Source organism: Otolemur garnettii, unplaced genomic scaffold (assembly GCF_000181295.1).
Source record: "Otolemur garnettii isolate 467f Iridium unplaced genomic scaffold, OtoGar3 scaffold00001, whole genome shotgun sequence".
Lineage (NCBI taxonomy): Eukaryota > Metazoa > Chordata > Mammalia > Primates > Galagidae > Otolemur > Otolemur garnettii.
Window position 1 is genome coordinate 46,680,690 of NW_003852396.1, and position 27,595 is coordinate 46,708,284.

Below are 27,595 nucleotides of genomic sequence, written 5' to 3' on the forward strand. Positions count from 1 at the left end.
ATCTACAAAATAAGAATGACTCTATTATACTGCCTCATAACATTTCCTCTTCTTTGCCATTATAATGGTACATAGAGTTAAAAGATGAAATAGTATAGAACAGTATAAAATGAAAAAAAAAGCCCCCCATGTACCATTAAAAGAATTACCTAATGAGCAGACACCAGTGATAGGAAAACTAGAGGAAACATAGGCTGGAAAAAGAAGTTGTAAGTTCCCAGTCCTGGTTCCACTATTCCCAAAATGACTTTAGATAAATCACTTATTCATGCAATAAGTATTTTTTCAGCTACTACTAACTGTGCCTCAGTTTCCTTATCTGAGAAATGCACACAGCACCATTCTTTTTGTATTCCTTACAGGAAGAAAACCAAATGATACCATACTGTATGTTTGTGTGTGCTGAAAGCCGAAAGCACCATAGAAATGTCATACTACATCAGACATTGCACCTCTAAGAAAATCAACATGGAAATCAGAAGCCTTGCTTCGAACACAACAGAAAAAGGAAAGATAAAGATAGGAGTGAAAGAATCTATCCTATATTCTATTTAATTTTATATTATTATATTATCTATAGTTGTCCTGCCCAATATGGTAACTACTAAGTATTAAAACATGAATTAATTAAAGTAAAATAAAAATCACAATTTTAGTTTCTGAATCACACTAGCCATATTTCAGCAGCCACCTGTGACTATCAGCTATTTTGCTGGACTAATATGGACCATTGTCATCATTATAGAAAGTACTAATGGAAAGCACTGATTCATACTGTTTTATACTATGTATTCTCTTAATTCTTGATATTAATGTTAATGCTGTGACATTAATACCTACCAGCTAGCTTACTACAATAAAACAAACCAAAAAAATCTGAAAGGTGAAAAAAAATCGATCTCCAAGTGGGTTAGAGCTCTATCTAAAATAGAATGGTATGAACCTTAAAACTTTGGAAGAGCCCTTCTCATTATACAGGTTAGGAAACTGAGGCTGGGGGAAAGCAAAAATGCTCTAGTCCAAGGCCCTACACGGAGATAACTTCAGAATTCAAAATAGATTCCTGCTATTTAATAATAGCATAGGTTCCTCAGTAGGATTTGATTTTAATAGCAACTCTGTCACTTACTAGCCATGTGACCTTGGACAAGACACCCTCTAAGTCTCACTGTTCTCATCTGCAAATTGAGGAAGAATGATACAAACTCTGCTAGGTTACCAAGAACGTTAAAGAGATGGTGTCTAGAAAGTGTTTACTAGAGAACCTGGCACCTACAGGTACTTGGTGAATGCTACCTGCTGTCCTTATTAGCTAATACATTGCTCCTGTCGCTGCATCGTAGACTCTGATCAGGGAAGCTGTGGCCACCAGATGCATCATCATCATGGAGCTGGTGAGTGCAGGAAGGAACAGGGAAATTATGCAGCTTGGCAAAATGTACCCGAGGAGCAGAATGATAAATGCATTATATAGCAGTAACTACGGAACTGCTCCCACAAGTCCCCATGCAACAGCAGAAATTTCACCTTGAGGGGTGCAAAGGGAAATGTACCATTTGCATGCCTCTGTGCTCTTACCCTTAAATAGGTGTCAGAGGAATGGAAGCAATGCAGATTGAAAAAGATGCTTATATTCTATGACCCTCATGCTGAGACTGCTGGAGGAGTCAGCATTCTGTTTTTGTCCCTCTCCCTCCAGAAATAATATATCACAACTCTGTTGGCAACCAACCCAGCTATCCCATGACAGACTTCTGCAAGCCTGCTTCAGAATGGGTGGAGCTGAAGTCCCCAAGGCTGCAGGCCCCTCACCCCCTGCCTAATATAGTATGATATTCAAAAAACATAAGAGACAATGCCCACTGTGCAGCACCATATACTCTTTTCTGGACGACCAGCACACATAAAATAGACAGATGTTACAATATGATCAAATACTAATAGGTGATGAAAATTCTTAAGTGCAGGGAGATTTTCATTCAATTCAAAAAGAAACCCCAACGACTTGCTTTCTTCTGGGCACAGTGCCAAACACCAAAGATACAGCTATACTGAAGTTATGCTACCTATCCTCAAGTAGCTTACGCTTGAAACCGCAACTGAAGTTGTCCAGAAAAGATGCAGCTGAGTAAGCACTAACCTGAGCCTTATGAAGGGGTACAATTTGGATTTCCAGGTAAAAGGGCAAAAATTGAAAAGCTTCCAAACTCATCCTTGCTGCCACTGTGAATAAAAACAGAACAGAAGCCCAAGCAAGAACCCTGAGGAATTAAAATATCTTTCCTTAAGTCTTTTCAAGGGCATTCTTTACTGTCTCAGAATTACAGGGTAGTTTCTGGGAGATGAAATCCTCTTGGGTGGCTCTGCTTACCTCCCCTAGTCTCTGCCCAGGCACCAAGAAGGGAGGAATGAGCTGTCAGAGGCTCTGCCTCTCTTGCACCATCTGGACTTCCAGGGGGTGGAGGAGGGTGAGCATCACCTCAAAGTCACCTCTTTGCCCTCCAAACTTGGAACCTACCATCCGGTCACCCGTACATCTTGTAATCCACAATGCTGCCGGAGGGGGGTGCTCTGCTATTTCTCAGCTTTGTCCTTAGACAAGTTACTTCCCCAAGTCTTGGTTCCCTCATTTACAAAATAGTGATAAAATAGCATACTGCTCAATAGGACTGCGGTAAGAATTAAGTGATGTTTATAAAGTGATTAACACAATAGGTGGTATAGTGAACATCCAACAAATAGGAACTATCATTATTCTTTCTTTAAAAATTCTGTTGTTTCTAATCAACTCTCTCTCTCTCTCTCTCTTTTTGTTAATTTCAGGTTACTGTGAGGGTACAAACAACCAAATCACAGTATTTCAATTTGTTAGGTAGAGTCCCTCTTGTAGTTGTGTCCTGCACCCAGAAAGTGGGCCATACACCCCTGCATTGTGCCCATTCAATGGGAACACTCGCTTTCCCCTTTCCCTCATCCGTCTTCCCCCCAACTTGAATTGAAATGAGTTTTTCTCCTATGTGGGCACGAATTAGATCGTCTACTGGCTTCATATTAGTATTGAGTACATGGGGTATTTGCTTTTCCATTCTTGTGAGACTTTACTGAGAAGAATGTATTTCAAGGGATGTGCCACCTAAGAAAGGTGAGGAAGGAGCTGAACATGACTCCTGAACCTCCCAGAGCAAGGGACGGACGTTCACCAATGACAGGTAAGTCCCTGCATCTCATGGAGCTGCCTTCAGGGAAGGTGATCCTTCTTGAGGAACAAAACAATGGGCTACACCCTACAAGCCCTCTCCCCCACTCAGTTCTGGTCCTTTCTGAAATGAGAAGAGGTGGCCAGCGGCGTCCAGAAGTAACAAATACAACCTTACTTGGCATTAGCCAGCATATTCATTCCACCCAGAGTCCACGCTGCCCTGGGGGCAGTGGTGGGAGGAAGGTAGCTAATCAAAAGGAGAGGACAGTTTGAAGTTTATGAAATAGTCAGGAGAACTATGATTCATTCATGATTGTATTTGTTCTTTGACAGTGAAAAAAAAAAAAACCCATGCTTTGTAAGTAACCTTTTTAATCAAAAGCTTTTCTGTGTAAAAAATCTAACACATTAAAATGATCTGTGTTTTTTACAATGTTATGACTCTAGCACTATAAAGGCATCTCATGATAAATTGTAATGCAAAGTTAAGGTACTTTTATTTTTAAATAAACTGGCAAAACTTAAAAAATAAAATAAAATAAAAAAGAATGTGTTTCAACTCCATCAAGGTTAATACAAAAGATATGAAGTCACCATCTTGTTTATGGCTGAATAGTATACTATGGTATACACATACCATAGCTTGTTAATCCATTCCTGAGTTGGTGGGCATTTAGGTTGCTTCCACATCTTGGCACCGGTAAATTGAGCTGCAATAAACAATCTAGTGTAAATGCCTTTATGATAAAATTATTTTTTTCTTCTGAGTAGATGCCTAGTAATGGGATTGTGGGATCAAATGAAAGGTCTAATTTGAATTCTTGGAGGATTCTCCATACTTCCTTCCAAAGATGCCCTGAATCCACACCAGCATCTGCAGCTTTAGGACTTTGTGATGTGGGCTATTCTCACTGGGGTTAGGTAATATCTCAGGGTGGTTCTGATTTGCATTTCTCTGATGACTAGGGATGATGAGCATTTCTCCATGTTTGTTAGCCATTCATCTGTCACCCTCAGAGATGATTCCACTCATGTCTCTTGCTCAGTGATAGATGGGATCATTTGCTCTTTTTTTTGTTGATTAATTTGAGTTCTCTATAGATCGTAGTTATCAACCTTTTGTCGGATTCGTAACATGCAAATATTTTTTCCCTTTCTGAAGGTTGTTTATTTGCTTTGATTGTTGTGTCCTTAGCTATGCAGAAGCTTTTCAGTTTAATTAAGTCAATCAAGTCTTTCTTAACTGCCAAATTTAGAGCTCAATAAGCCTGCGAACAGTAACTTCAGTTTATCACCTTAGAGGGAACAAATGTCTTCCCCTAGGTCCTTCAGGTACCTAAAGAGGCTGGATCTGCTCACCCATGAAACTCAGTCTGCCCCAGTCTTAGGATTTCATCTCCTCTAAGAAGCTTTCTCAAACACTAAGGGACTTGGCCAACAACTCTTTTACCTGACACTGCCTCTACATCTCTTTGCTTACAAATCTTCAGCTCTACCCTGTAGGGAATCTATGCTACCAATCACACCCCATTCTGAAAGCTTTAGGACTCTCTGTCCTCCCTGTTGTCACATTCCAAGTCCAAGTTGCTTAAGTAGTGAATGCACTCTGGGTATTTGACAAGGATAAAGAGGAACATAGGAATCATGGAGATGATTCATGTCAAACTCTAGCTCTACGATAACTGATAATATTTCCACAGAGCTGCAAAAAATTAAAGTTTCCAAAAACCCACATAAAAAATCTACTAACAAAACGTATGTTTGTTTATTGCTTTACAGTTTACAAAATGTTTGCACATTCATGACTTGTCATCGCTTTGACAACAACTTAAAGAGGTAAACCTAATAAGTATCATTATATCTATCTGACAGACGCAAAATCTGAGGTTCAGAAAAGTAAAGCAGTTTGTCCGAGCATCAAGCCACAGAGTAAAGTCTCCTGGTTTGTCTAAGTCCTTCCCTTATTTGTTGCCCCCTCATGCAGATCCTATCCTCAAATGACACCCATGCTCCATGCTATTAATAACAAATCTTACCCAGGAGGGACCACGAGGAAATAAAACCACAGAGAAAATACTCAAGATTGACCCAGTCTTGGGAGTGCTGGCTACAATGACACATACATTTTCTTTGGCAATTATGAGCAACCTTTCCCAGCCAGCAGGGTCTACTGAAGAGGCACATTGGAAGGTCCCCAGGAGAGCCACAGTGGCCACCCAGCACCTGTGAATGGGCCCCCATTCTGTCTCCTGCTTTGTTCCATCTTATACTTCTGGCCCTTCTGGGGGGGGGGGGCTTCAAAGTTAATTATTGTAAAAGCTGCTTCTTTTGCAAAGATACCTCTGATTCCTTCTATGTCTGTTACTCACAGCTAGCCTCCTCCAATCTTGGATGATATCAGACATCCAGTAACAAAAGCTCTCTTCCGGGCTAGGCTCAGTGGCTTTTACCCATAATCCTAGCTCTCGGGGAGGCCAAGGCAGGAGGATCACTTGAGCTTAGCAGTTCAAGACCAGCCTAAGCAAAAGGGAGACCCCATCTATTAAAAAACAAAAAAGAACTAGGCAGGCATGTTGGCGGTCCCAGCTACCAAAGAGGCTGAGGCAGAAGGATCAATTGAGCCCAGGAGCCCAGGGGCTGCAGTGAGCTATGATGATGCCACTATAATCTAGCCCAGTCAACAGAATAAGACTCTGTCTCAGGAAAAAAAAGAAAAAGTCCTCTTCCAAACAGCAACTTGTAGATGCAGAAGTGACCACTATCACTGACAGTGTCCCCACAGAGAGAACAACTGCATCACACAGGGAATTATGTAACTAAACAAAGACTAACCTCTCCCTTCTAGTCACAATTCAGCAGTCCCTTTAACAACTGGCCTGGGGTTCTGAAGGCTATATCCCAAGGGAATGGCCTAGTTTTGCTTCCCTGGAAGTGACAAGAACAATATTTTCTCTTTATCTACCTCAAGGGTGCCACCAGGCAAAGCCTCAGTGGCTCAGGACACTGCAAGAAAAGAGGCTAAAACCACATGGGAATAATCTTTGGAGAAGAGGGGGTGACTACAGGGCTGGCTCCTAAGGCAGCCATCCAATACAAAGTACCCAATGGAGCCTGACAAAGAGAAGCTACATCCAGGCAAGTGCCAACAACAAAGATGGCCACTGATCAGATGGCCTCCAAGTAAGAAGCTCCACACAGCAGCAACCCTTAGAATCAAGCAGATGGCATTATATAGGGGAATCTGCCACTCAGAACAAGGTCCTAAACCATGAGCAAGGATGCAGGATACAGAGTCCAATTCCTGGGCAATGGGACTGGAAAAAGCCAGACTCTGCTTTGGGGTAGAGTTTTTGTACAAGTAAAAAGGTAGAGAGGTCCAGCTAGCCGGTTGGGGCCATTGTGGGAGAAAGTGTTCAGGAAAGACAAAAGGGAGGTCAGGGTTCATCACAGCCCACAGCCCAAAAAATTCCAGACCTAAACTCTGAAGAGGTAACAGTGGGGGGAGGTCATGGAAAAGGGCTCAGGGTGGAAAAGCAGGGAAGGTGGGTACTGACAGCAAGCAAAGAAAAACTCAATAAAGAAAGAAAGAAAAGTCTTATTTGTAAGGCTTGATGGGAGGATTACTAGCATGAGCATAAAACATCATCCTTATCAGCTACTGGAGAATGGGTAATACTGTCCAAGCAGCCAGAGGGAAGCAGAACCAGGATGTACAGAGACCTAGAAGCATCAAACACATGGTGGTTTCACTGGCTGGCACAGATGAATTGCAGAATACAGGGAGAGAATAGAAGAAGGGGAGGCTGAATATTTTCCCAAGGGCTGAGAAAAAAAAAAAAGAGTTTCTAATGAAAATCCAGAGATTTGAGACTTCATCCATGATGGGATGCCATCAGAAATTAAAGGCATACATTCCTCCCTATAACAATTATTTACTAAGCACCTACTGTGTGCTGGGCACTAATCAAGGTGAGAGGAAGACAAAGGTGAAGAAGGTCCACAACAACTCTGGAGGGGTTATACAAATTATGGGCTGTGTGCTTCTCCCATCCTTAGAGAGCAGAGGCTGGGTCGTCTTCTCTACCATATTCTAAATGCTTGGCTAAGGAAGAATCTGTCTTAGTTTTGTTTTGTTTTGTTTTTTGCAGTGTTTGGCCGGGGGCCAGTTTTGAACCTGCCACCTCCAATATATGAGGTTGGCGCCTATTCCTTTGAGCCACAGGCATTGCCCCGTCTTAGTTTTTGTATTGCTATCAAAGACTACCTGAGGCTGGGTAATTTATAAAGAAAAGAGGTTTATTTGGCCCATGGTTCTTCAGCCTACTTAAGAAGCGTGAAACCAGCATCTGCTTGTGGTGAGGACTTCAGGGAGCTTCCACTCAAGGCAGAAGACCAAGTGGGAGCGGGTGTGTTACATGATGAGGTGGGGGTGCCCAAACTCTTTGAAACAACCAGCCCTCATGTGAACTAATAAAGAGAGAATTCGTTCATTGCCGTAGGGAGGGCACCAAGCCATTCACAATCTGCACCAATGACCCAAACACTTCCACTCAGCCCCACCTCCAATGCTGGAGATCAAATTTCAACAGGAGCTTTGAAAGGGACAAAGATCTAAACTGTATCCATACTCAGCGTTTACATGTATAATGGGAATAAATGTTTTCTATATTTTCTAAGAATCTTTAAAAATAAAAAGAGCATAGCACAATCAGATTTATGTTTTAGTACATCACTTTGGCAACTGGTTGGGGGCAGCTGGGGTGAAAAGAAACTAAAGACAAGGGGTTACCAAGTAAGGGGCTGTCACTGTTATTAGGCACTTGATAATGAGGGTCCAAGCTAGAGGAACAGTAATGAAGACGAGGCAGTTTGAGAGTCCCCTGAGCAACCAACTCACGTAGAATGTACTCAGCCTTCACAGATCCAGCACCGGTCCCCTCAGACCACTGCAACCTCCTCTAAACCCTCAGTGACTTCTGATTTTTTCTGTAAACCTCTGCATGATTCACTTTCACCCTGGGACAGCTCAGTTTTCAAGGTCAAACACAACAAAACACAGCTGGTCAGCTCCAGGGGGACCCTGGGCAAAGCCCAGGGCAGTCGTACTTCTGCAGAGTGTAGTGGTGACATATGAGGTCACTAGGACTTTAAATCAGTGCCGATGAATTTCCTCTGCTGCTGAGAAAAAGCAAGCTGCAAACATCCTTGCTGTTAAAGCTGATGGCGATCTCACCAGGAATTCACACTTTCTGGTGCTGGGGAGATTGGCTATGGATTACCAAGCTACTGGGCTCTACTAATTTCACTGGCTCTGATTCTAAGAAATGTTTACCACAAGATCTGGGATGACTCCATTTGGCTCCCGAGATCTCAAGTGATTAAGACAAAAGAACAGCTCTGACCCATACTCATAAAACCTGTATCTGAAGCATAAAGTGGTTTATATGTCATGAAGTCCCCTCCCCCCCACCAAAAAACCCTTTGTACGGCACTTTACCATTTACAAAAGCCCTGATACATCATATTTACATTTTTCCATAAGTGCCTGGGCAAGGTAAAGCAGATATTGTCATGCCCACTTTGCAGATGAGAAAGCTCAGGTTTAGAAAAGTTCTGAATGATGCACAGTCACACAGATTACAGGTACAGAGCAGAAATTCCAACTCAGGTCTTGCTCCATCTTCAAGACTCCATTCGTGAGATCGCCAACTCCAGCCAGCACTAGGGTTTACCAAATCATGAATTAACTCACTGTCCCAGTCCTTACTGAAGCTATTCCTTTCCTTGAAGTTTTTCCTCATAAGACACTGATGCAGAGCCTGGAAAAGATCACCGGGTCTCTGATAGACCCAACGACTGCCCAAAGACAGCCAAAGCCAGAGCTCAGGGTCACATCCTGATCAGAACTGTCTGGAGAGGAAGCTTTGGGGGTACAAGGCTAGCAATGAGAAGAATAAAGGGTCTGAGAACCAGGTTCAAGCCCCTACTGTCCTATGTACTGCGTGACTTCAAACAAGTGAGAAATTTCTCATTGAACTTCAGTTTCCTCACCCCAAGAACAAGGAGAGCAACACTGACGCATCCCCCTCTCAGGGGGCAGGGCGAATAATGGTGGCTCTCATGCTTTATTCAGCACACTTCTACTGATTACTTACTTTGCACCAAGCCTGGCCTCAATTATACAAAATAAGACAGTGCCTGCCCTCAAAGAACTCAAAGTCTGATTTAGAGATACACATATAAATAATCACCCCATTACTAAAAAAGTACTACATTGTACTATTGGGCAGCAACTTTGTCTTTTATTTGTGAATTCTTGGCCCCTGTACATGGCCCACAGTAGGACACAGTAACCATTTGTTGAATAAATAGGAAAAACTAATATATTACACGATGAAAAAAGATATACACAGTTCCATTAAACCATTCTCTTCTCTACCTCAAACTTCTATCTTCATAGATCCCTTATTTCTTTCTACCAGGTAAAAGAAAGCAGTCTCTCCTTCCTTCCTCCTCCTGAGAAATAACCCCTCACAATAACCACACTCTTAGCTCTCATCTCTTTGGGGGCCTTGCTCCAACCACGTTCCTCCCTCCTGCAACTTACTTCTAAGTTTTTTCTCTCTCTCTCACTCTCTCTAATCCTTTCTTTCAGCCTTCTCACATACTCTTGTTTTCTCATGCTTACAAAATGAACTGGAACCAAGCTCTCCCACCAAGGCACTGAGCTCGTCCTCATGCTCTTTGACTATGAATGTCCTGAGAGCACTGCTCACCTCCACAGCCTGTGCTTCTCATACTAATCCATTTCCTGGGATCCTGCTTTAGCCTCCACCCTTTCACTGATGCTGCTCTCCCGAGTGTCACCACAGCCTCCCAGTCACCAAATCCAGGGGTCTTTTCTCCATCTCCAACCTCCCTGACCTTCTTGTTGAAATTTCCTTAGCTTCTGTGACACTGCAGTTCCTGGCTTCCTTTCTCTCTGTCTTGTCAATACTCAGTCTCTATCTGGCTGCTCTTTCCCTGCTTTCCTCTTCAATGCAAGTTCTTGCCAAGATTCCTCTGTTACTTTACATTAGCTCCCTTAAGCACTAATTTAACGTCAAGGCTTCCAATTCAGAAAGCCTTTCCAGTCACCACCTCCTATCCACTCCTTACCCCAACCCTGCAGAATCCAGCAAAACCACAGGGACTGAAAATACAAGGGGGGGGAAAAAGGTCAAAGACACGGGAAGGGACAGGATCAACACATTTTCATCACTGGACTCTGAAAGAACTTCTGGCACATTCTGCTTGTCCTGCAATGAACTTAGCCCTGCTACTAACTCACAAGCTCCTAACACAGAAACTGCTCCACTCGTCTCTGCAGCCCCTACCCTAATCTTACGCTCAGATAGACAGGCATACCTGAGCATCTTTTGGATTAAAGAAAAACCAAAGGTGAATATGTACGCAAGTGCTCTGTAAGCTGCAAGTGCTAAAGGACTTGTACCATCGAGAGCCTTTGTAAGAAACTCCAGGGCTGTTCTGATCACAACACAGGGTCACAGCCTGTCTGTGCTAGCTCTGCAGGGCCTCTGATGGACAAATGCCCGAAAATATGGAAATGTCTATTCCTGAGCTGGCCTGGGATTGAGAAGCACAGATTGCAGGGAGGAAAATAAGAAGAGGCAAAGAGGGGCACATACTCCAAAACCATTTCTTTCATTCGTTTTTTATTTATTCAATCTGTAAACAACCACCAAGCACTTATGAGGTTCCAGGAACTATTCTAGCCACTGGGAACAAAGCTTTGAAGAAGACAGACGAGGAAGGCTCTCCTGGATCATGTATTTTAGTGAGAAGAGAAAGATGATAAATATAAATAAGAAAACAGCAGGTAGCAGCATTATACCTTTTACCACTTCTCTCAACCATGACAGCCTTGTCTGGTGGTTTTTTTCCTTTTTCTGAGTATTCACGTGGACAAATCCAGTGCTTTGAGGTTTGTTTTATGTTATTTCTTTCCCTGCTATGTCAGCAGATACAGCACAGATGTGCTAGATTTTTCAATCTCCAACAAAACAGTCTTTGGATGAGCATCGCTACCCATTTTAAGCACTGCTATCCCATTTTGGGCGGCCTCTAAAACACCAGCCCCCACAACAACCGAAAGGTTAGGTTTGCCTGGGCCCATGGTCTCAGAGACCTCATGTTCCTCTAGGAAAAGCAACGATGCTGTGGGTTACTTACCAGAGAGCCACTTGGGAATGCTTTTTCAGGTTGTGTTCAATTCTGTCAGAGCCCTCTGGACTCAGCTGATTGCTGGTGGTAAATTTCTGTGTTATTTAGGGCACCGAAGTCCCACAGTCTTGACACAAACTTAAAATTAGAAATGCATTAAATATAGGAAAGAAGGAAGGTCATTCAGGAAAGGCAGCCTTCCGAGGGAGCTGCAGGACAAAGACGCCCTGGAAACTTCCAGGTTCATTAATGAGTTTTACACAAGCATTCAAGTGGTATTTCTCCTTCAGAAATAACACCGTGGAAAGCGTAGGGGACTGGCTCGAACCTCAGCTAACACAGCTGAGTGAGTGACTCTGCAAACTAAAAATAGCTCCTTTCCCACTCATTCTGACAGACTGCACTTAGACCCTGTGCACAGGTTGATCCTCTAACAGTTTTAGTTCTGCAGCAAAATGAGGGCTGTTGGCTTGACGATTACCCAATCTCTGCTCAACTCTTGTTTATTTCCATGTTTCCTGCTCCTGCTCTAATGGCTCTGTGTGTGCACACATGTGCACATGTATACGGAGCTCTCCGGCTGGGATTTGGTGCTCCTGAACCAAACGTGGGCAGAATTTAAACCAGGAACATGACTCAGGACTGTGGCTGCAGACTGAGCCCTTAGAAGCACTGGGATTCAGGCTGTTTGCCTTGGATCTTCCCCTAATTCCTAGCTAGCCTCTCTGGGCCTCAGTTTCTCTCCTCAACTAAAAAATGGGAATGATCATTCCTATTCTGGCCTATTTCATGGCATCACTCTAGGACCAAATGAGATGACATACTTGAAAGTTATTTTCCTTCAGACAGTGACAGGACAGACTGGACAGGCAGCCAATAGCAAAACTAGGCCCAGCTGCTGGAATGGGTGGGCATCTTGATTGCATCAGGAGTTCAAAGCCAATCTAGAGCTATGGTTTGAGTTTATATTGTCCCCTCTGCTTGGAATGTCCTTCTACTTTTGCTAAACTCCTACAGATTTTTAAGAACCTGGTTCAAACACTTATTTTTTATTAGTATCTTTGGAATTAATCATTCCATCTTTCTGCTTCCCTGGCCTTTTGTTTAGAGCTCAGTGTCAAGAAGGAGGTAAACATCATTGAGACCCAGGAAAGCAGAGAATGTGGGACAGCACACACAGAGCCAATGGAAGGGGTGGCAGGCACAGAATCAAAGAAGGAAGTGTTTATCCCAGGCAATAAGGGGACAGCCACAGGGACAAGAATCAAAGATGAACTGTAACTTCTGGGAAGACCAGATAGGAATCTGGCCCTTGAAACATTAGGGAGTGAACAGGGAGCAGGGGCACCCTGTGAGGTCCAAGGGCTAAAGAGCAGGGGTATCAGACTAAGTCCCACAATTTAAGCTAGAACAGGAGGGCTGGGGAACAAGTAACAAGGGCAAAGAATAGAGCCAGGGAAAAGAATCAGAGCAAGACTGAAATGGCACTAAAGCGGCCTGGAACTTCTAGATTAAGTCCTTGAAAGTTGAATTAGCAGCCAGGGCTATGAAACTGAGGGACTCTAGAGGCAAGGGTCATTACAAGCAGGGATCATTTCCGTGAAACAAAAATTAGAGATGAAAAGGACTCTTAGATCTGTAAGAAACATTAGGAATTAATCAGTCTAACATCCCTAACCTACATATGGACAAACTAAGAACCCAAGAGGAAAAGGGGTTTGCCAAACTCTCTCAGGACAGAACCAAAACGAGAAGCTGGTTCTTCTAACTCTCAGTCTGGTCCTTGTCCCCTCACATGCTATTCACCTTCCGTCAAGCAAGTCTCCTCATAGTTCCACTGACACTTCAGATGCCAAACTCCAGCTGCTTCAGGATCTTGGGGAGCCCCCAGTGTACCAAGAGAGCACAAGCACTTCTACCCAACTGTGAAATGTAGGGTGGAGTTCAGAGTGAAGGTTCCACAGGAAATGTGCAGGTAGCAGCCCCACCCGGGGTTTGGACAGCAATGAGCCGCTGGCTGTCAAGGAGCAAACTAACCTGTTTACACGCCCCTGTTCTGACATGCGCATGGGGAGATCAACCCTAATCACTGTGCTACCCCTGGAATTTCCCAGCAATGGCTAGAGAAGCCCAGTAACAAAGGTAAAGTCAGTGAATGAAACAGAGTTTTCACCACTGTAAGAACATTAAAGGAAGAGCAGCCAGCTCTAAAACCCAAAGTCTTTCTTAGGCTAGAAATGGAATGGCTCAGAAAAATAAGAATTGAGACTCTTGGGGAATTAAGAGACCCTGACTCCCAGACTTCATGATCTTCCATCCAGGAAAGAATACATATGTAGGCAGGTATGAGGAAATACCCCTCAATTTTACTTCACCTATAGAGAAAGTATTAGGGTTTCTTTAAGTACTCCAAGTCCCAGGCTTACCGTTTACCTACCGTGTGACTGGGGGCCATGGGAGTTACGCATTCTGAGTTCTAGTCTCCTTAGGAGACTCACAGAGCAGTGATTGTAACACCAGCGTGTGGGTTTATTATGAAGATGAAATAATATCCGTAAAGAATTTAGCACACTGTCTGGCATAGTAAGGACTAAGTACCTTTGTGCTTATTTGCTTTCTTTTACTCACAGGAAAGGATGGTTATACCACAGGCCAGCTCTGGTTACCCGTCCTCTTTTCTCCTGCTTGACTTTCCCTCTGGAGCCTTCGGTGAAAATATCTCATCTGAGGCCCCAACCCGGATAGTTCATTTCTCCTCCTTCTCATCCCTTGTACATTAATGGCAATTCATAGAAATTAAAGGCAATTGGTCAGCCATATACTACACTAAGACCCTTGACGGTCAGGAATCGTCAGCTTAGTCCAAAGCTGTTCCTGCCTCCCCAGGTGTCCATGCACCTCCCTGGACAAGTCCATGGCCAGGGTGGCACCCAGTTTCAAACGGCTTTTCTCTTTTCCAAGGTGAATTCACTCCTAGAAGCTTAGAGCTCCCCCAGACCTTGCTTCCTCTGAGCCTCAGGCAACTATATACCTGGCAGGCCAAACCTGGACATCAACAGCTGGAGGTAATTCCCAGACCCAGTTTACCACTGGGTAATAGCCTGGAGTCTGAACCTGCAATAAGGCAAGAGAGTATATACTCCAGGCCCCCAGAGACTGGAGGAGACAGGGAGGCAAACACTAAAATGTGTTGCCAAGGGGCTCAGGGCTCAAGCCCACTCCTCATACTGCTCTGGTAATAAGCTACATAAAATTCCATCAGTGCCAGGCTCTTAGGCATATGTTTGCGCTGGCCACGTCTGTCACAGTTCTGCACTCATGGCTACCAAGGGCATTAAAAGACTTCAAAGAGAAAAGAAAGAAAGGAACCAACAGTTTCTGAGGGCCTATTGCATACCAAGAACTTTGCATGCTACCCTCACCAATACCTTATATATTATATAATGATCTCTTATGTAATAATATATAACATGATAGATGCAATTATTATGTAATAATACCTTAGGTGTTATTATCCTCATTTTGCCAAATGAACCAGAGACTCAGAAAATTCTACGAAGCCTCTGTGCCTCTGCTACTGCATAACCTGACCATAATGTCTTACGATCTGGGAAAGAAAAAAGCTGAAGGGGCTAAACTACTATGGACCAGGCTCTCAGCCCCTTAACCCATTAAGCAGAACATAGTAGTTTAAATACTGTATCTCCTCATTCGCTGCTGGCAGAGTCAACTTCTGCCAAATAGAATCTAGAGGAAAACAGCAAGAGTCACAAAAATTCTCATGAACCCCTGTAATTTCATCCCCAACATCAGATCTTAAAAAAAACAGTTCAACACTGATTCACTACAGAGTTCTCTCTCTCTCCCTCTCTCTCACACACACGGAAATGATCTAACTGTCTGACATCCAAAGAATGGCTTGAAAAATCCCAGAACCTTCTAATCATGTAATATTATACTATATAGCCATTTTAAATGGGCACTTAAGAATCAAGAGGAAATAAAGCAAATCATTTGTGATAAAACAATTAAGAAACTGAAAACAAAACATCATAAATGCCATCACTACAACTCTGTAGAAGTACGTACACGTACGAATGCAAAAAGGAATGTAGTTGTGGTAGGGTGGCAAGGTTATGGACGGCTTTATGATCATGACCATGTGTAAACTGTCTTTGTAGTGTTGTGCAGTTCCTTTTCAATCGAAGAGAAAGGGAGAGAGAGAAAGACAGAGAAACTTAACCTAGCACTAAGGAAGGGCCCAGGAGGACCAGGGCTGGGATGTGAAGCAGAAATTGAGAACCGTCCTACATACCCGGAAGGAGGAGGCCAGAAAGGCCTCCGGGGAAGGGAAGCCCTCTAGGTATGGAAAGGGTTGTAATTAGTCTGATGCTAATTACAGAAGTCTCACTAGCTTATTAATTTTTTGACAGACTCTGAATGAAGACTGAATTCCTTCATAAAGCCACCTTGGGTTCAGAGGCACATTTCCTGCATGGCCACCCTTATTCTTCTCAAAACTCTAGCCTTTTCTTTTCTTTCTTTTTTTTTTTTTTAAGAACAGCAATAAAGTAAAATTTGGTAATCGAAACAGGCACCCTAGAGAAATTAAGGCTCCTGACTTAACTGTAGAAATTCAAGCCATTTTAGAAAACCAAAGGGGCTTGAATAAGCATGTTTTCCATACTGGGAAATATAAACAGAAGTGAAAAATATTTAGCTCAGTATTAAAGGCTGCTTGCTCTGGTTCCAACCCATCTTTCTGACGTTATCCATAATTGCCCCCGGAGACATCCCATGCTCTAGCCAAACTGAACCATCCATACTTTCTTCACTTTCTTACCCCCATAATTCTGTTCGAGTTGTTTGGCTCACCTAAAGGTTCTCTTCTCTGCTACAATTTCTTGTTCATGTCTCACCCATGCTCTAAGACACAGCTCAAAGCACATCATTCTCAAAATCTAAGCCAATCCCTATACCCTGTATTCAATTCTCACTCTCCACAGTGGACCCAGAGTACTCTGAACCTATATAAAGGAGTTACACACAGTTTGTCTTATCATATAGTTACCCGGGTAACTGACTTTTCTACCATATTGAACTATGAGTTCCTCACGGGCAAGGACCCCTTCAGATTCCTACATGGAACCTATCATAATGCCTGGCACACGGTAAGCCCTCAATAAATGCTTCACTGAAAGACAAAAAGGAGAGACACATCACATATCTGAGAAGCCACATCCTACCTCAGTTGCTCCCGATAAGCAGTGCAGAGATGAAGGCATGCTGTTCTGTGGTCTTGAGCAGGGGAGAGATGAATCCTGCTTTTCTAGTTTCCAGCCTTCATGAGACTCCAGCGTCCTCCCTAGTTGACCATAGTCTGCTCGGCCCCAGGTAAACATCTTGCCAGTTTCTAAAAACAAACATTTGAATGAAGGCTACATTCCACAGCTGTGCTCTCATGGGTCAGCAATGAATTACAAGAGAAAGCATGAACATTCATTTAGCACAAACCATTACGTGCCAGGAGCCTTCCTATCTTCCTATAAAGAAAGCACATACATTCACATTTTTACAGAGGTGAGGATTGAGAGGTTAAATGACTTGGCCAACATCAAACACGTCATGAGTACCACATTCAAATAGAGGTTGATTGTAAAGCCTATGTTCTTGCATTTTTAATAGATATAGATATGGATATGACTACAGACAAAACTTCAACCATCTTTTATGACCTACTGACTCCTTGCTCCACACCCTCCTTGTGTTTGCCCAGGTGCCATTTTCAGGACCTCTTCTCCCTTACCCATTTAGGCATCGTGAAGTTCCCCATGCCACAATCTCTTAGGGACCTTCCTCTTAGCCCAAATAACGGCCAGTTTATGTGTTTTCTCCTCCAAGTAACATAAAAGGACCTTTCAGAATATATGTTCTTACCCAAAGGAGCAATTCTAACTGTTCCAAGGCAAGTGTCTATGTGTAGCAGAGGGAAGGAAGTGAGAGAAGACCAAAAAAAGGCAAAACCATTTGGAATCAGAAAAGCATACAGTCCCCTAGGGGTACCACATGGGAAACTGGCCAATACTAAAGATAATAGAAGAAAATTAAGTTTGGAAAAGAAGAAATAGCCTTTCCTCTCCCAGATAAGAGAAAATTCACCAAGCTCATTCAGTTGTACTAAGTGCTGTGTTTGTTATTTCAACAAAATGCAAAATCCGATGAGGCATAGATTATTAACAGATTCTCTGCAATAAATATGCATAACCATGTGCGCTGTATAAATTCTTTATACATGTTTATTTTAACAAAGAAAAACTTTGCTTAAGAGACAAAACACCAAGTAATGCATATTAAATCCTAGACAAATCTACTACATACTCTATGTTTGGTATCAGAGCTTCATCTGGCCCCACATTTAACATATGGTTTATAGTGTCAGCTAAAAAACAACCATAGATTCATGCGGGAAATGTCAGAATATCTCAGGGATACAAGGCTCTGCAGGAAAGAACTTCCCAGGATCAACCTGCTAGCAGACACTAAGAAGCAGATACCAAGCAGTTGACAGGAATCTGACTTCTGGGCTTCCTCAAAGAGGGAACAAAGTCTGTGCAATCCACAGGGTACCTGATTTATAACAAGGGCTTGGAGTGGTTCCATTCAGATATACTATTTCATGGATCTACATGTGCTATTCCTTTTGCTATCAATCCCCTTTCCTTACCTGGCAAACTATGACTCAACCTTTAGAGCAGGGGTCCTCAAACTTTTTAAACAGGGGGCCAGTTCACTGTCCCTCAGACCATTGGAGGGCCGGATTGCGGGTCCCAGGACAAGTCGGCTGCTAAGCAGGACAGGCAGTGGCAGCAAAAACATCCGGCGGGCCGGATAAATGTCCTACGCAGGCCGCATGTGGCCCACAGGCCGTAGTTTGAGGACACCTACTTTAGAGTCTATCTTGTATAATACTAGTCCTATGAAAACTAGTTCTTGACTCCACAACTCTCTCCAGAAAGGTGAAACTCACCTTCCTGTGAACCACCTTTACTATTATATGCATCAAGTAATCTGCTGCCATTGACAGGTGAGAAAATGAAGGTTCAGAGAAGTGACCTGCCCAGGGTCACACAGCTCAGCCATGTCTCTTTCTACTAGCCATGGCAGCACTCTGCACTGGTTGTTCAAACTGGTCACTCCACACCCTTCTTTCACTTCTGTGGTATTAGACTCTAAGAGGCCCCTGTGCCCAGGACCCATGAAACCCATGAAGCATCTAAAACTGGCAAACTGTCCAACCTGAACTAGCTAGATTTTATAACGAGACTGCCTGGGCAAGAGATTCCCCAGAAACCAGAGGAAGAGATTGTTGTTGCTTAAATGACCTTAGCATTCCCAAGCTGGGAAGAACTAGGAAGTTGCTATCTGCAAGACTACAGAAAGAACTGCATTATCACAAATCACAAAATGAGTCCTTTCTTTAACATCAAGTAAAACATCTCAGAACTTTCTCTGATATTGATTATTGATGTCTAAGACAGGCAAGATTGCCAGAACATGGTGCTACCATTATTACATCTCCAATAGCAATTCTACTATTCCACTTACATAGCAAGCACTTTTCACCTTCAAAGCACTTTACAAAGATTAACTAATTAATCCTCATGCTCCCTGGGGAAGCCATAGACGTTCCAGTAGAGACAAGTCCAGAAACCAGGCCAACAAGATGTTCAGACTTGAGCCTCAAGCCTAACTTTGGTGTATTCCCTGAACCCGTCTCTCCTCACAATAAACCCTGCATCAGAAGGCTCACAGAGGGCAGAAGAGGCCCTTTTATTTTCGCTTTTCCTTTAAACAGATATTTATTGACCACCTCCCCATATCAGGCACATTTACAGACACCACCCCCAATTAATCCTTACTATAATGCTGTGAAGATGTATAGGTTATTAATCAAACTTATGTTTCAGATGAGGTTAAATGACTTGAGTTCAAATAACCAGCAAGTGGTAAAATCAAGATTTAAACCTGTTTCTTCTGCTTCCACATCCAGTGGTTGCACAGCTGCTATCAGGAACTGCTGAAACATGGCTGACAGAAACAGCCATTTGACAATGTTTGAGGAGGGGGGAAACCCAGATTAAATGGATATGCTGTGTGTACCATCCAGCTTTCCTCACTAGGATGATCTCCCTCCCAGGAGGCCATGCAGAACTCAGGACTAGAAGTGCTAAAATGAGGCATTAAACACACGGATTATGATTTTATGTCACCTGGAGTAAAATAACGAATCCACATACAAAAAGTGTTCATTAATGCGCTGTAGATAAATGTCTGCTTCAAGCTGATGCATACTGTCAAATCCAAGGAGATTCAGATCACAAATTTAACAAATGGATCTTTTCCTTAGAGTAAAGGATTATATATTACTGTGATAAAAAATAGATATATTAATGTCATCCAAAAGTATAGGTATATGTCTCCAGGTAAATGATAAATGAGAGAAATGACAAAACAGCTCAAAATAAAGTCAGCAAGTGAAATGTAATTTAAAGGCACGTCCATGTAAGAATTGACACAGAATAACCACAGAGCAAGAAGGTCTTGACACAACACAGAAAACAATGGGGGCCAAATGTGTAACCGAGAAAATATACTTACGGGGCATGGAACTAGAAATGGCCTGGCTTATGGACCAAGTGGCATTTAAGATGAACTTCGGATAAGAAAAGAAAATGGGAGAATGAGGGAGGATATTATAGGAGCAGAGAAAGGGGATGAGCAAGGACATGGACATTGAAAAGGAATCAGGACTACAGGCTGGGGCCAGCCACATGGAAATGCCAGGCTTGGGGTCTCCAAACATGGTTGCGTGCACTCCTCTAACAATAAAATATTTTTTAACATACCACCAATATATATACATTCATTTACAAAAGTATGTACTTGTATTTTACAAATTATAAATATGTGCCCTCGCTCAAAAATATACACTATAAAACAAACTCAAAAAATGGAAAATGTAAGCCAGGCATGGTGGCTCACACCTGTAATCTTAGCAATCTGGGAGTCCAAGGCAAGACTGAGACCCTGTCTCTACCCAAAATAGAAAAATTAGTCAGGCATTGTGGCAAGCGCCTGTAGTCCCAGCTACTCAGAGGGTGAAACAGGAGGATTGCTGGAACCCAGGAGTCTGAGAATGCTGTGACCTAAGCTGATAGCATGACACTCTAGCCTCAGGCAGCAGAGTGACACTCAAAAAAATAAAAAAGAAAAAGGGGAAAAAAAAGAAAAGAAAATATTCAAGAATAGGATAAAAACATATAAGAAGTTAGAAGAGTTTCTTCTGGCAATTCATCTGCATGGTTACTTTAGAGACTACTATTAAGTAGACGATAGACTGCAGACTTTTGAGCAGGGGTGGAGCCTGATAAAAGGAATGTATAAGGATGGTACATTAGACACAATAGTACGCATAGCTAACAGTCTACAGCAGCTACTATGTACCAATTACTATTCTAAGAATACATAGTACTGCATTCTATACAGTATCCGGTTTATCCCCCCCACCCCACCCCCAACAACCTTGTGAGATTACCATTCCCTATTTTTTCAACAGGGAACAAGGTACTTACCCAAGGCACAGAGATAGTAAGTGAATAGGGAAGAAAAGAAAAAGAAAACCACTATAATAATAACAAGTCAACAATGCATCAGGGTGGACTTAAACCAGGACTGGAGTCATAGGAAAACAAAAAAGAACTACCGAATTATCAGGGCTTAGCACCCCATTAGATGTGAGAAAAAGGAAGGGGAGGAAATGAACACTACTCTGAGATTTCAGAATTTCAAGGTCAGTCGGAAGATGGTGGTGTCTTTAAAAGAAACAGATGAAGGGGTAGAAACACTAGACCAGGGGTCCCACCAACAGGCATCATGAATTGTTATTTCATTACCAAATTGTTTAACTCTCCTAGAGCCTTTTGCAAACATATTATCAAACAATCACATATATATAAAAGAGGAAATAAGGAAAAAGACTACTAGGTACAAAGCCCAAGGAATGGAGATATTCTGAAGGCCAAGTGAGTGGACGGTGAATATTCAAGAGGCTAATTTCCTTTACCATCCATCACGGGCAGCAGACGCTGCAGCCACAGCTATACACACGAGAAGCAGCTCTGGCAATATCTGAGCTCTTCAGGGAAGAGAAATTTCTACCCTGTTCCAGGAAGTCCTGTAGGCTATAGGAAAGTAGATTTCCTAATCTCCATGTTTTCTTAACAGAATCTGTCAAAAAATGGACCAGAATGTCATGAAGATAGCAAAATGGAGTTACGAAAGGATGTTAGAAAACCAATGGGTTAGAACCCCACGACCTACCTAGTCCCCCAAATATTTCAGGATGCTATAAGGCCTTCTAGAATATATGCACATACAGAGAAGGAGGCCACTCTCAACCTACACATGTTTTTATAATTCTCCTGTTTACAAACACCATTGACTCTCTAGGTTACTCATTCTAAGTCCCTAGAAAGTAAAAACCGGACTTTTTGAACTCATCCTTCATTCTGCCATGTGGATACTTTATAAAAAAGTATTTAATGATAATAACCAAGGACTGGTCAAACACAGAAATCACTGCCCAAGAGTCACCCAGTGTCACCTTCCTCTCCAAGAAGAAGGCAAGAGGGAAGGAGAGAGCTTAGAGCACAGGTGCCCAAAGCAATCACACCAGGCTGCTTTCTGTACAGCATGCACCACACTGCTCTTCCACAAGGCCTCTTCATGGTTCCTCTGTTCCCAATTCCTAGGTGACTCCTACTCGCTCTTCTACTCTGCTGACTCTACAACCCAAATCAGACTCTGCTGTGCAACAATCTCAGAGAACTGCGTTCCTCATCTTGGGAACACTTACCTCAGTTTATAAATGTAAACTCAGTTGAAGAGCTGTTTGATTAACGGCTGTCTCCTTGTCCAGAGAGCCAGCTCTAGGGTAGCAGAGATTGACTGTCTTTGCTCATCCCTGTATCTTAGAATAATGCCCAGGACAAAGCAGATACTCAATAAATATTTGCTGCCTGAATGAACACACGAATCTAACCATCTCTCTACCTATCAACCTACCTACCTCTTGCCTACCACTACTTAATATAATTCAGTGGCTCCATCATCTTGAGCAACTTACTCAACCTCTCTAAGTCTTATCTGCAACGTTGCCTAAAGCACACAGCACATACTAGTGACTATCAGACATCATTACTGTTATTCCCCAAACTGAACAACACAGCCTTAGCAAGGATTTCCATGGTTCCACCTTCAGTATCTACCAATTTGTCAAAATCTTCTCAGCCAGTTCCTACCTACCAATGTTTTAGAACAATGCCCCTAATGATAATCAAAGAAGAATGAGAGCATTGAAGCCTACACATCATGAAATTTTGAATGTTTTTTTAAAATTTGAGCATAGTGGCTGGCATATCAGAGGCTCCTGATGAAAAAAAATTAATTAAAACTAAGAAAAAAAAGAGAGTGGAAGGAAGGAAGCAATAGAGAAGACAGATAAAGTAGGGTGAGCTGGAGAAGAGAGAAAGCTTCAGCCCAAAACTCATCAAGACTTGGATCCAAATTTTGTCTTCCTCTCCAGCCACCTGGCCTTGAACAGGTCTCTTCTTCTCTAGAGGCTTAGTTTTCCCATTCATAAAATGAGGGGCTAGAATAAATGACCTCTCAGACATCCTCCTGATCTAAACATGAATCATGTTGCCTAAAAAATCTTCAATGTCAAAATGAGTAGTATACAATTTGACTGGAACTTTTGGAATATTTAGTCCGACCAGTATTCTAAAATAAAACATCCACTCTAATATCAAAGACCATTCACATAATTAATAATTTAAATAAAAATCGAGACCTAACTGTGCATCCTATTATTTTTTTAGTAAAATTTCCAGTTTCCTAAACTGTATCATGAATAACATCACATAATAAAATGTATGAGATTTTTTAAAAGTTAATACAGGAATAAAAATTTCTAAACATGGGCTACCCAACTAAAAAAGGGGAGAAGAAGTGACCAAAGGGAGTAAACAGGAGTTGAGCAACTCAGGAGAATTTGTTTACTAAGAGCTAACTCTGTAAAACTCTGTTTTAGGCACTGTCATTAAATTTTACAATTTAATCAATTCCAAATGATTGGTATGAATTTCATTTTATAGATTAAGAAACAAATCACAGCAGTTAAATGATTTGTACAAGATCACACAGTTAGGAGAGGTAAAACTGGAATAATAATAATAAAAATAGCTAGTATTTTGAGAGTACTTATTTCATGCCAAACTCTTCACAAAGATTATACCATTTAATCCATAGAGACACTCGATCTGTACGCTTTATCTTCAGATTACAGATGAGAATATTAGCACTTAGAGGTTAAGTCTCGGGCTCAGGCACCTCCCTGAGCCTGGCACCAAAGTCAGTACCCACTGCCATTGTCCTGCAGAGCATGCACAGGTCTATCTGACCTCAGCTCCACTTTTCACTTAGTCACACTGCCTCTTCAAAAGTGAACATTCCCAAGGACTTCTGGAGGTTGCTTGGAGTTAGAGACACATGTGTGGGCTAAAGGCACAAAGAGAGCCCAGCTGAATGAGTGAGCTTCATCCTCGACCTATATGGCAAAGATCCGAGTCCCAAAACACACAGATACACCCCATGGCTGCTTCGATCTCACCAGGGACTTTACTGCCAAATCAGGGGCACCAGAGATAGCAGTCGAGACAGATTGTGCCCTAAAGAGCAGTGGACCGGCTGCAGGACTATCTGCAACACGCAGGACCAGGGCTTCCCAGACAAAAGCAAGGAGGAATCAGCCTGGTTTCTTCTCCCAAACTGGGCAAGGACATCTCGGGAAGCCCCATTCCTGGTTTGTTTATAGCAGCTCCCTCATCTACCCCAAAGTTCTCTCAATACCAGATGACTGCTGCCCCTTTGTCAAAGCTGTAGTCCTAGCTACCCGGGAGGCTGAGGCAGGAGAATCGCTTGAGCCCAGGAGTTTGAGGTTGCTGTGAGCTAGGGTGACACCAGGGCATTCTAGCCTGGGCAAGAGAGTAAGATTCTATCTCAAAAAAAAAAAGCATATTCACATTCACTTCCTCCCTCCAGGGCCTCAGTGTCATTCTCTGCCCAAGCCCGCAATGCTAGTCAGCCTGCCTCCACCACCAATGGAATCCTTACTCATTCTCCAGGGCCTTGCTCAAATGCGGCTGCCTCCCTAAAGCACCTTCTCATCCCCTAGTCAGAAGAGGCCGATTCTTCCCTTAGGAGCCACTGGCATGGTGCTCGTGTCTCAACTATTCTAGCCTTCCAAATGTAATATGCTTTGATTGCATGCCTTACACTGCCCACTAAAGAGTAATGAACAAATGATCCTTTCTTATTCTCTTTATATTCCCCACAGCATCTCCTACAGGGCCCGACCCACAGCAAGTGCTCAGCATTTGTTGAAAGAAAAAGAAAAGGCCTCACTCTTACCATGGACTTTTATATGCCACCAAGGACATCGGAGACCATCCAATCCAACTCCCCAAAGAGAAAACAAAACTGAGGAAAACAAATAACTTTCCCGAGTCACAAGGCCTGCTTAGAAACAGAGCCAGGCAATCACAATATTCAGCAAACAGTTATTAAGTATGTCCTATCTGCCAGGTGCTGTCCTGGGCACTGGGAGCTACTGCACTGAACAAATCAGACAAAACTCCTTTTCTCCGTGAAGTAGATATTCTAATGGGGGGAAAGATGGGCAGTTAACAGATCGATACATAAAACATACTTCATGGCACGTGATTTCAATTGCTACAGAGAAAAAGAAAGCAGGGAAAAGAGACAGGCAGAGCTGGGGAGGGAGGTGGCGGTCCAGAACTGGGGCCCAACGCCTGACTATGTTTCTGGGATTCTCCCTGTGGTGCACCACTTTTCCCAAAGGAAGAACCTTAAAGTCCCCAACAACTCATGAAGAGGTAATGAAATCGGCTCTAAATACCTGTCAGAGAACTATGATGAAAAGGCAGAGAATAAACATGAAAGCACTTTGAAAACGCTAACTGCAGGTGTTAAGTACATTACAACTGCCACTCTCTAAAGCAGTAGTTCTCAACCTTCCTAAGGCCACGACCCTTTAAGACAGTTCCTCCAGGGTGTGGTGACCCCAACCATAAAATGATGAAATTTTATGCTTTTATGGTATTCTAATGGGGGGAAGGATGGGCAGTTAACAGATCAATACATAAAACATACTTCATAAAATTATAAAATTTTATGATTGGGGGTCACCACGCCCTGAAGAACTGTATTAAAGGATCGCAGCATTTGGAAGGTTGAGAACCACTGCTCTAAAGCCAGTTTGCAAAGAACCATCATGAGAGGCTGGCTCATGGGCCCCTGGTCTGAGGTGGCTGCAGGGACCCAGCAGCACATCAGGCTGCTCGTCACACCTAGAAGCCAGCTGACACCCTGAGAAAAGTCCCTCATTGAGACCGGTGCCTCTGCAGATGTTTCCCAACTCATTTCACATTCAAACTCCAAAGCCTCTTTGCACACTTTTAGATTCTTATTAATAACATTTAAAAATGTAGATTGCTGCCTAATCTTAGCTGCGTAATTAAAAAAATAATCTTGCTTCCCTCCCTCCCAGCAAGAAAGGAAACTATACCCCAGGGCTTCTGCAGCTAAGAATCACACCCTGCAGAACAGCTAGTAGGAGGCTCAAGTTAGAGGGCTAGAGGCGTGAGAGTGGGGAGGGTAGGTGAAGCCAAGAAGCGAATCTAATCCCTCGATTTTAGAAAAAATGAAAATGAGGCTGAGGGGAGGGAAAGATCTGCCCAAGGACACACTACACTTTGGCAAAGCCAGGACTAGGATCCTAGTTTCCTGCTATCCAGTAGACTCTGTCCACTGCCTACCGGGGAAAGGAAAGGAAGACCACAGATGGTAGGTAAGCCCTCGGAGGGCAGGAATCATCTGTCTCCCTACACGGTGAGCAAAGCAATGTTCATTTGAAGAAAGAGCTATATGTTTTGGATTCTTAAGAGAATTATGGAAACAAAGTTCAAGTTCTTTCCATTCAATTCAGCCTCACAAACTGTCAGAGCAAGGTGGAACCTCAAAAAGCACTTCTTAATCATCTTCTTCTAGCTGAGAAAAGTGAGGCCTAGAAAGGACGGGGTACAGCTGTCCACCCCTGACTGCTCGTACAGCCTGTCCACACACACCTTAGATGAATACACCCATTCCTCTTTATGTTCTTTATCACACTTTACAGATACTGCGTCTTATACAAACCCGAACATTTGCGGAAGCCCTGTATTGAGCAAATTTGTCAGCACCATTTTTCCAACCAGCATATGCTTACTTCATGTCTCTGTGTCACATTTTGTTAATTCTCGTATTTTCATGTTTTTCATTATTCTTATAATATCTAGCATGGTGATCTGTGACCAGTGATTTTTTTTTTCTTGAGACAGAGTCTCACTCTTATTGCCCTGGCTAGAGGGCAGTGGCATCATCATAGCCCACCACAACCTCAAACTCCTGGGCTCAAGCAATCCTCCTGCCTCAGCCTCCTGAGTAGCTGGGACTAGAGGCACCCACAAGCATATCTGGCTACGTTTTCTATTTTTTGTAGAGATAGGGTCTTGGCTCTTACTCAGGCTGTTCTCACACTCCTGAGCTCAACTGATCCTCCTGCCTCGACTTCCCCAAGTACTAGGATTACAGGCACAAGCCACTGTACCCAGCCTGATAGGTGATCTTTGATGTTACTATGATAATTGTTTTGGGGTGCCACAAACCACTCCCATACAGATAGTAAACTTAATTGGAAATGTTTTGTGTTCTGACTGCTTTACCGACCAGCTGATCTCCCACCTCTCTTCCTCCACTTGGGGCCTCCCTATTTTCTGAGACACAGCTATATTGAAATGAAGCCAGTTAATATCACAAAAATGCCTTCTAAGTGTCCAAGTAAAAGAAGAGTCACATCTCTCCCTTTAAATCAAAAACTGAAGAGGAAAAGAAGCTGCCTCGATAACATAAAAGTGCAGGGTAAAGCAGAAAGTGCTGATAGAGAAGCTGCAACGTTATCCAGAAGCTCTAGCTAAGGTCACGGAGGAAAGTGCC

General features: G+C 42.8%; 1 protein-coding gene across 1 annotated transcript in view; it reads right to left on the reverse strand.

Annotated features, from left to right (window-relative positions):
- The window catches only part of SERGEF (secretion regulating guanine nucleotide exchange factor), a 247,475-nt gene that overhangs the window by 161,326 nt on the left and 58,554 nt on the right, over nucleotides 1-27,595 (reverse strand). The window contains exon 9 of the mRNA XM_012804086.2: nucleotides 16,669-16,835. Within this exon, the coding sequence (XP_012659540.1) occupies nucleotides 16,669-16,835 (167 nt within the window). The remainder of the gene's footprint in view (nucleotides 1-16,668; nucleotides 16,836-27,595) is intronic.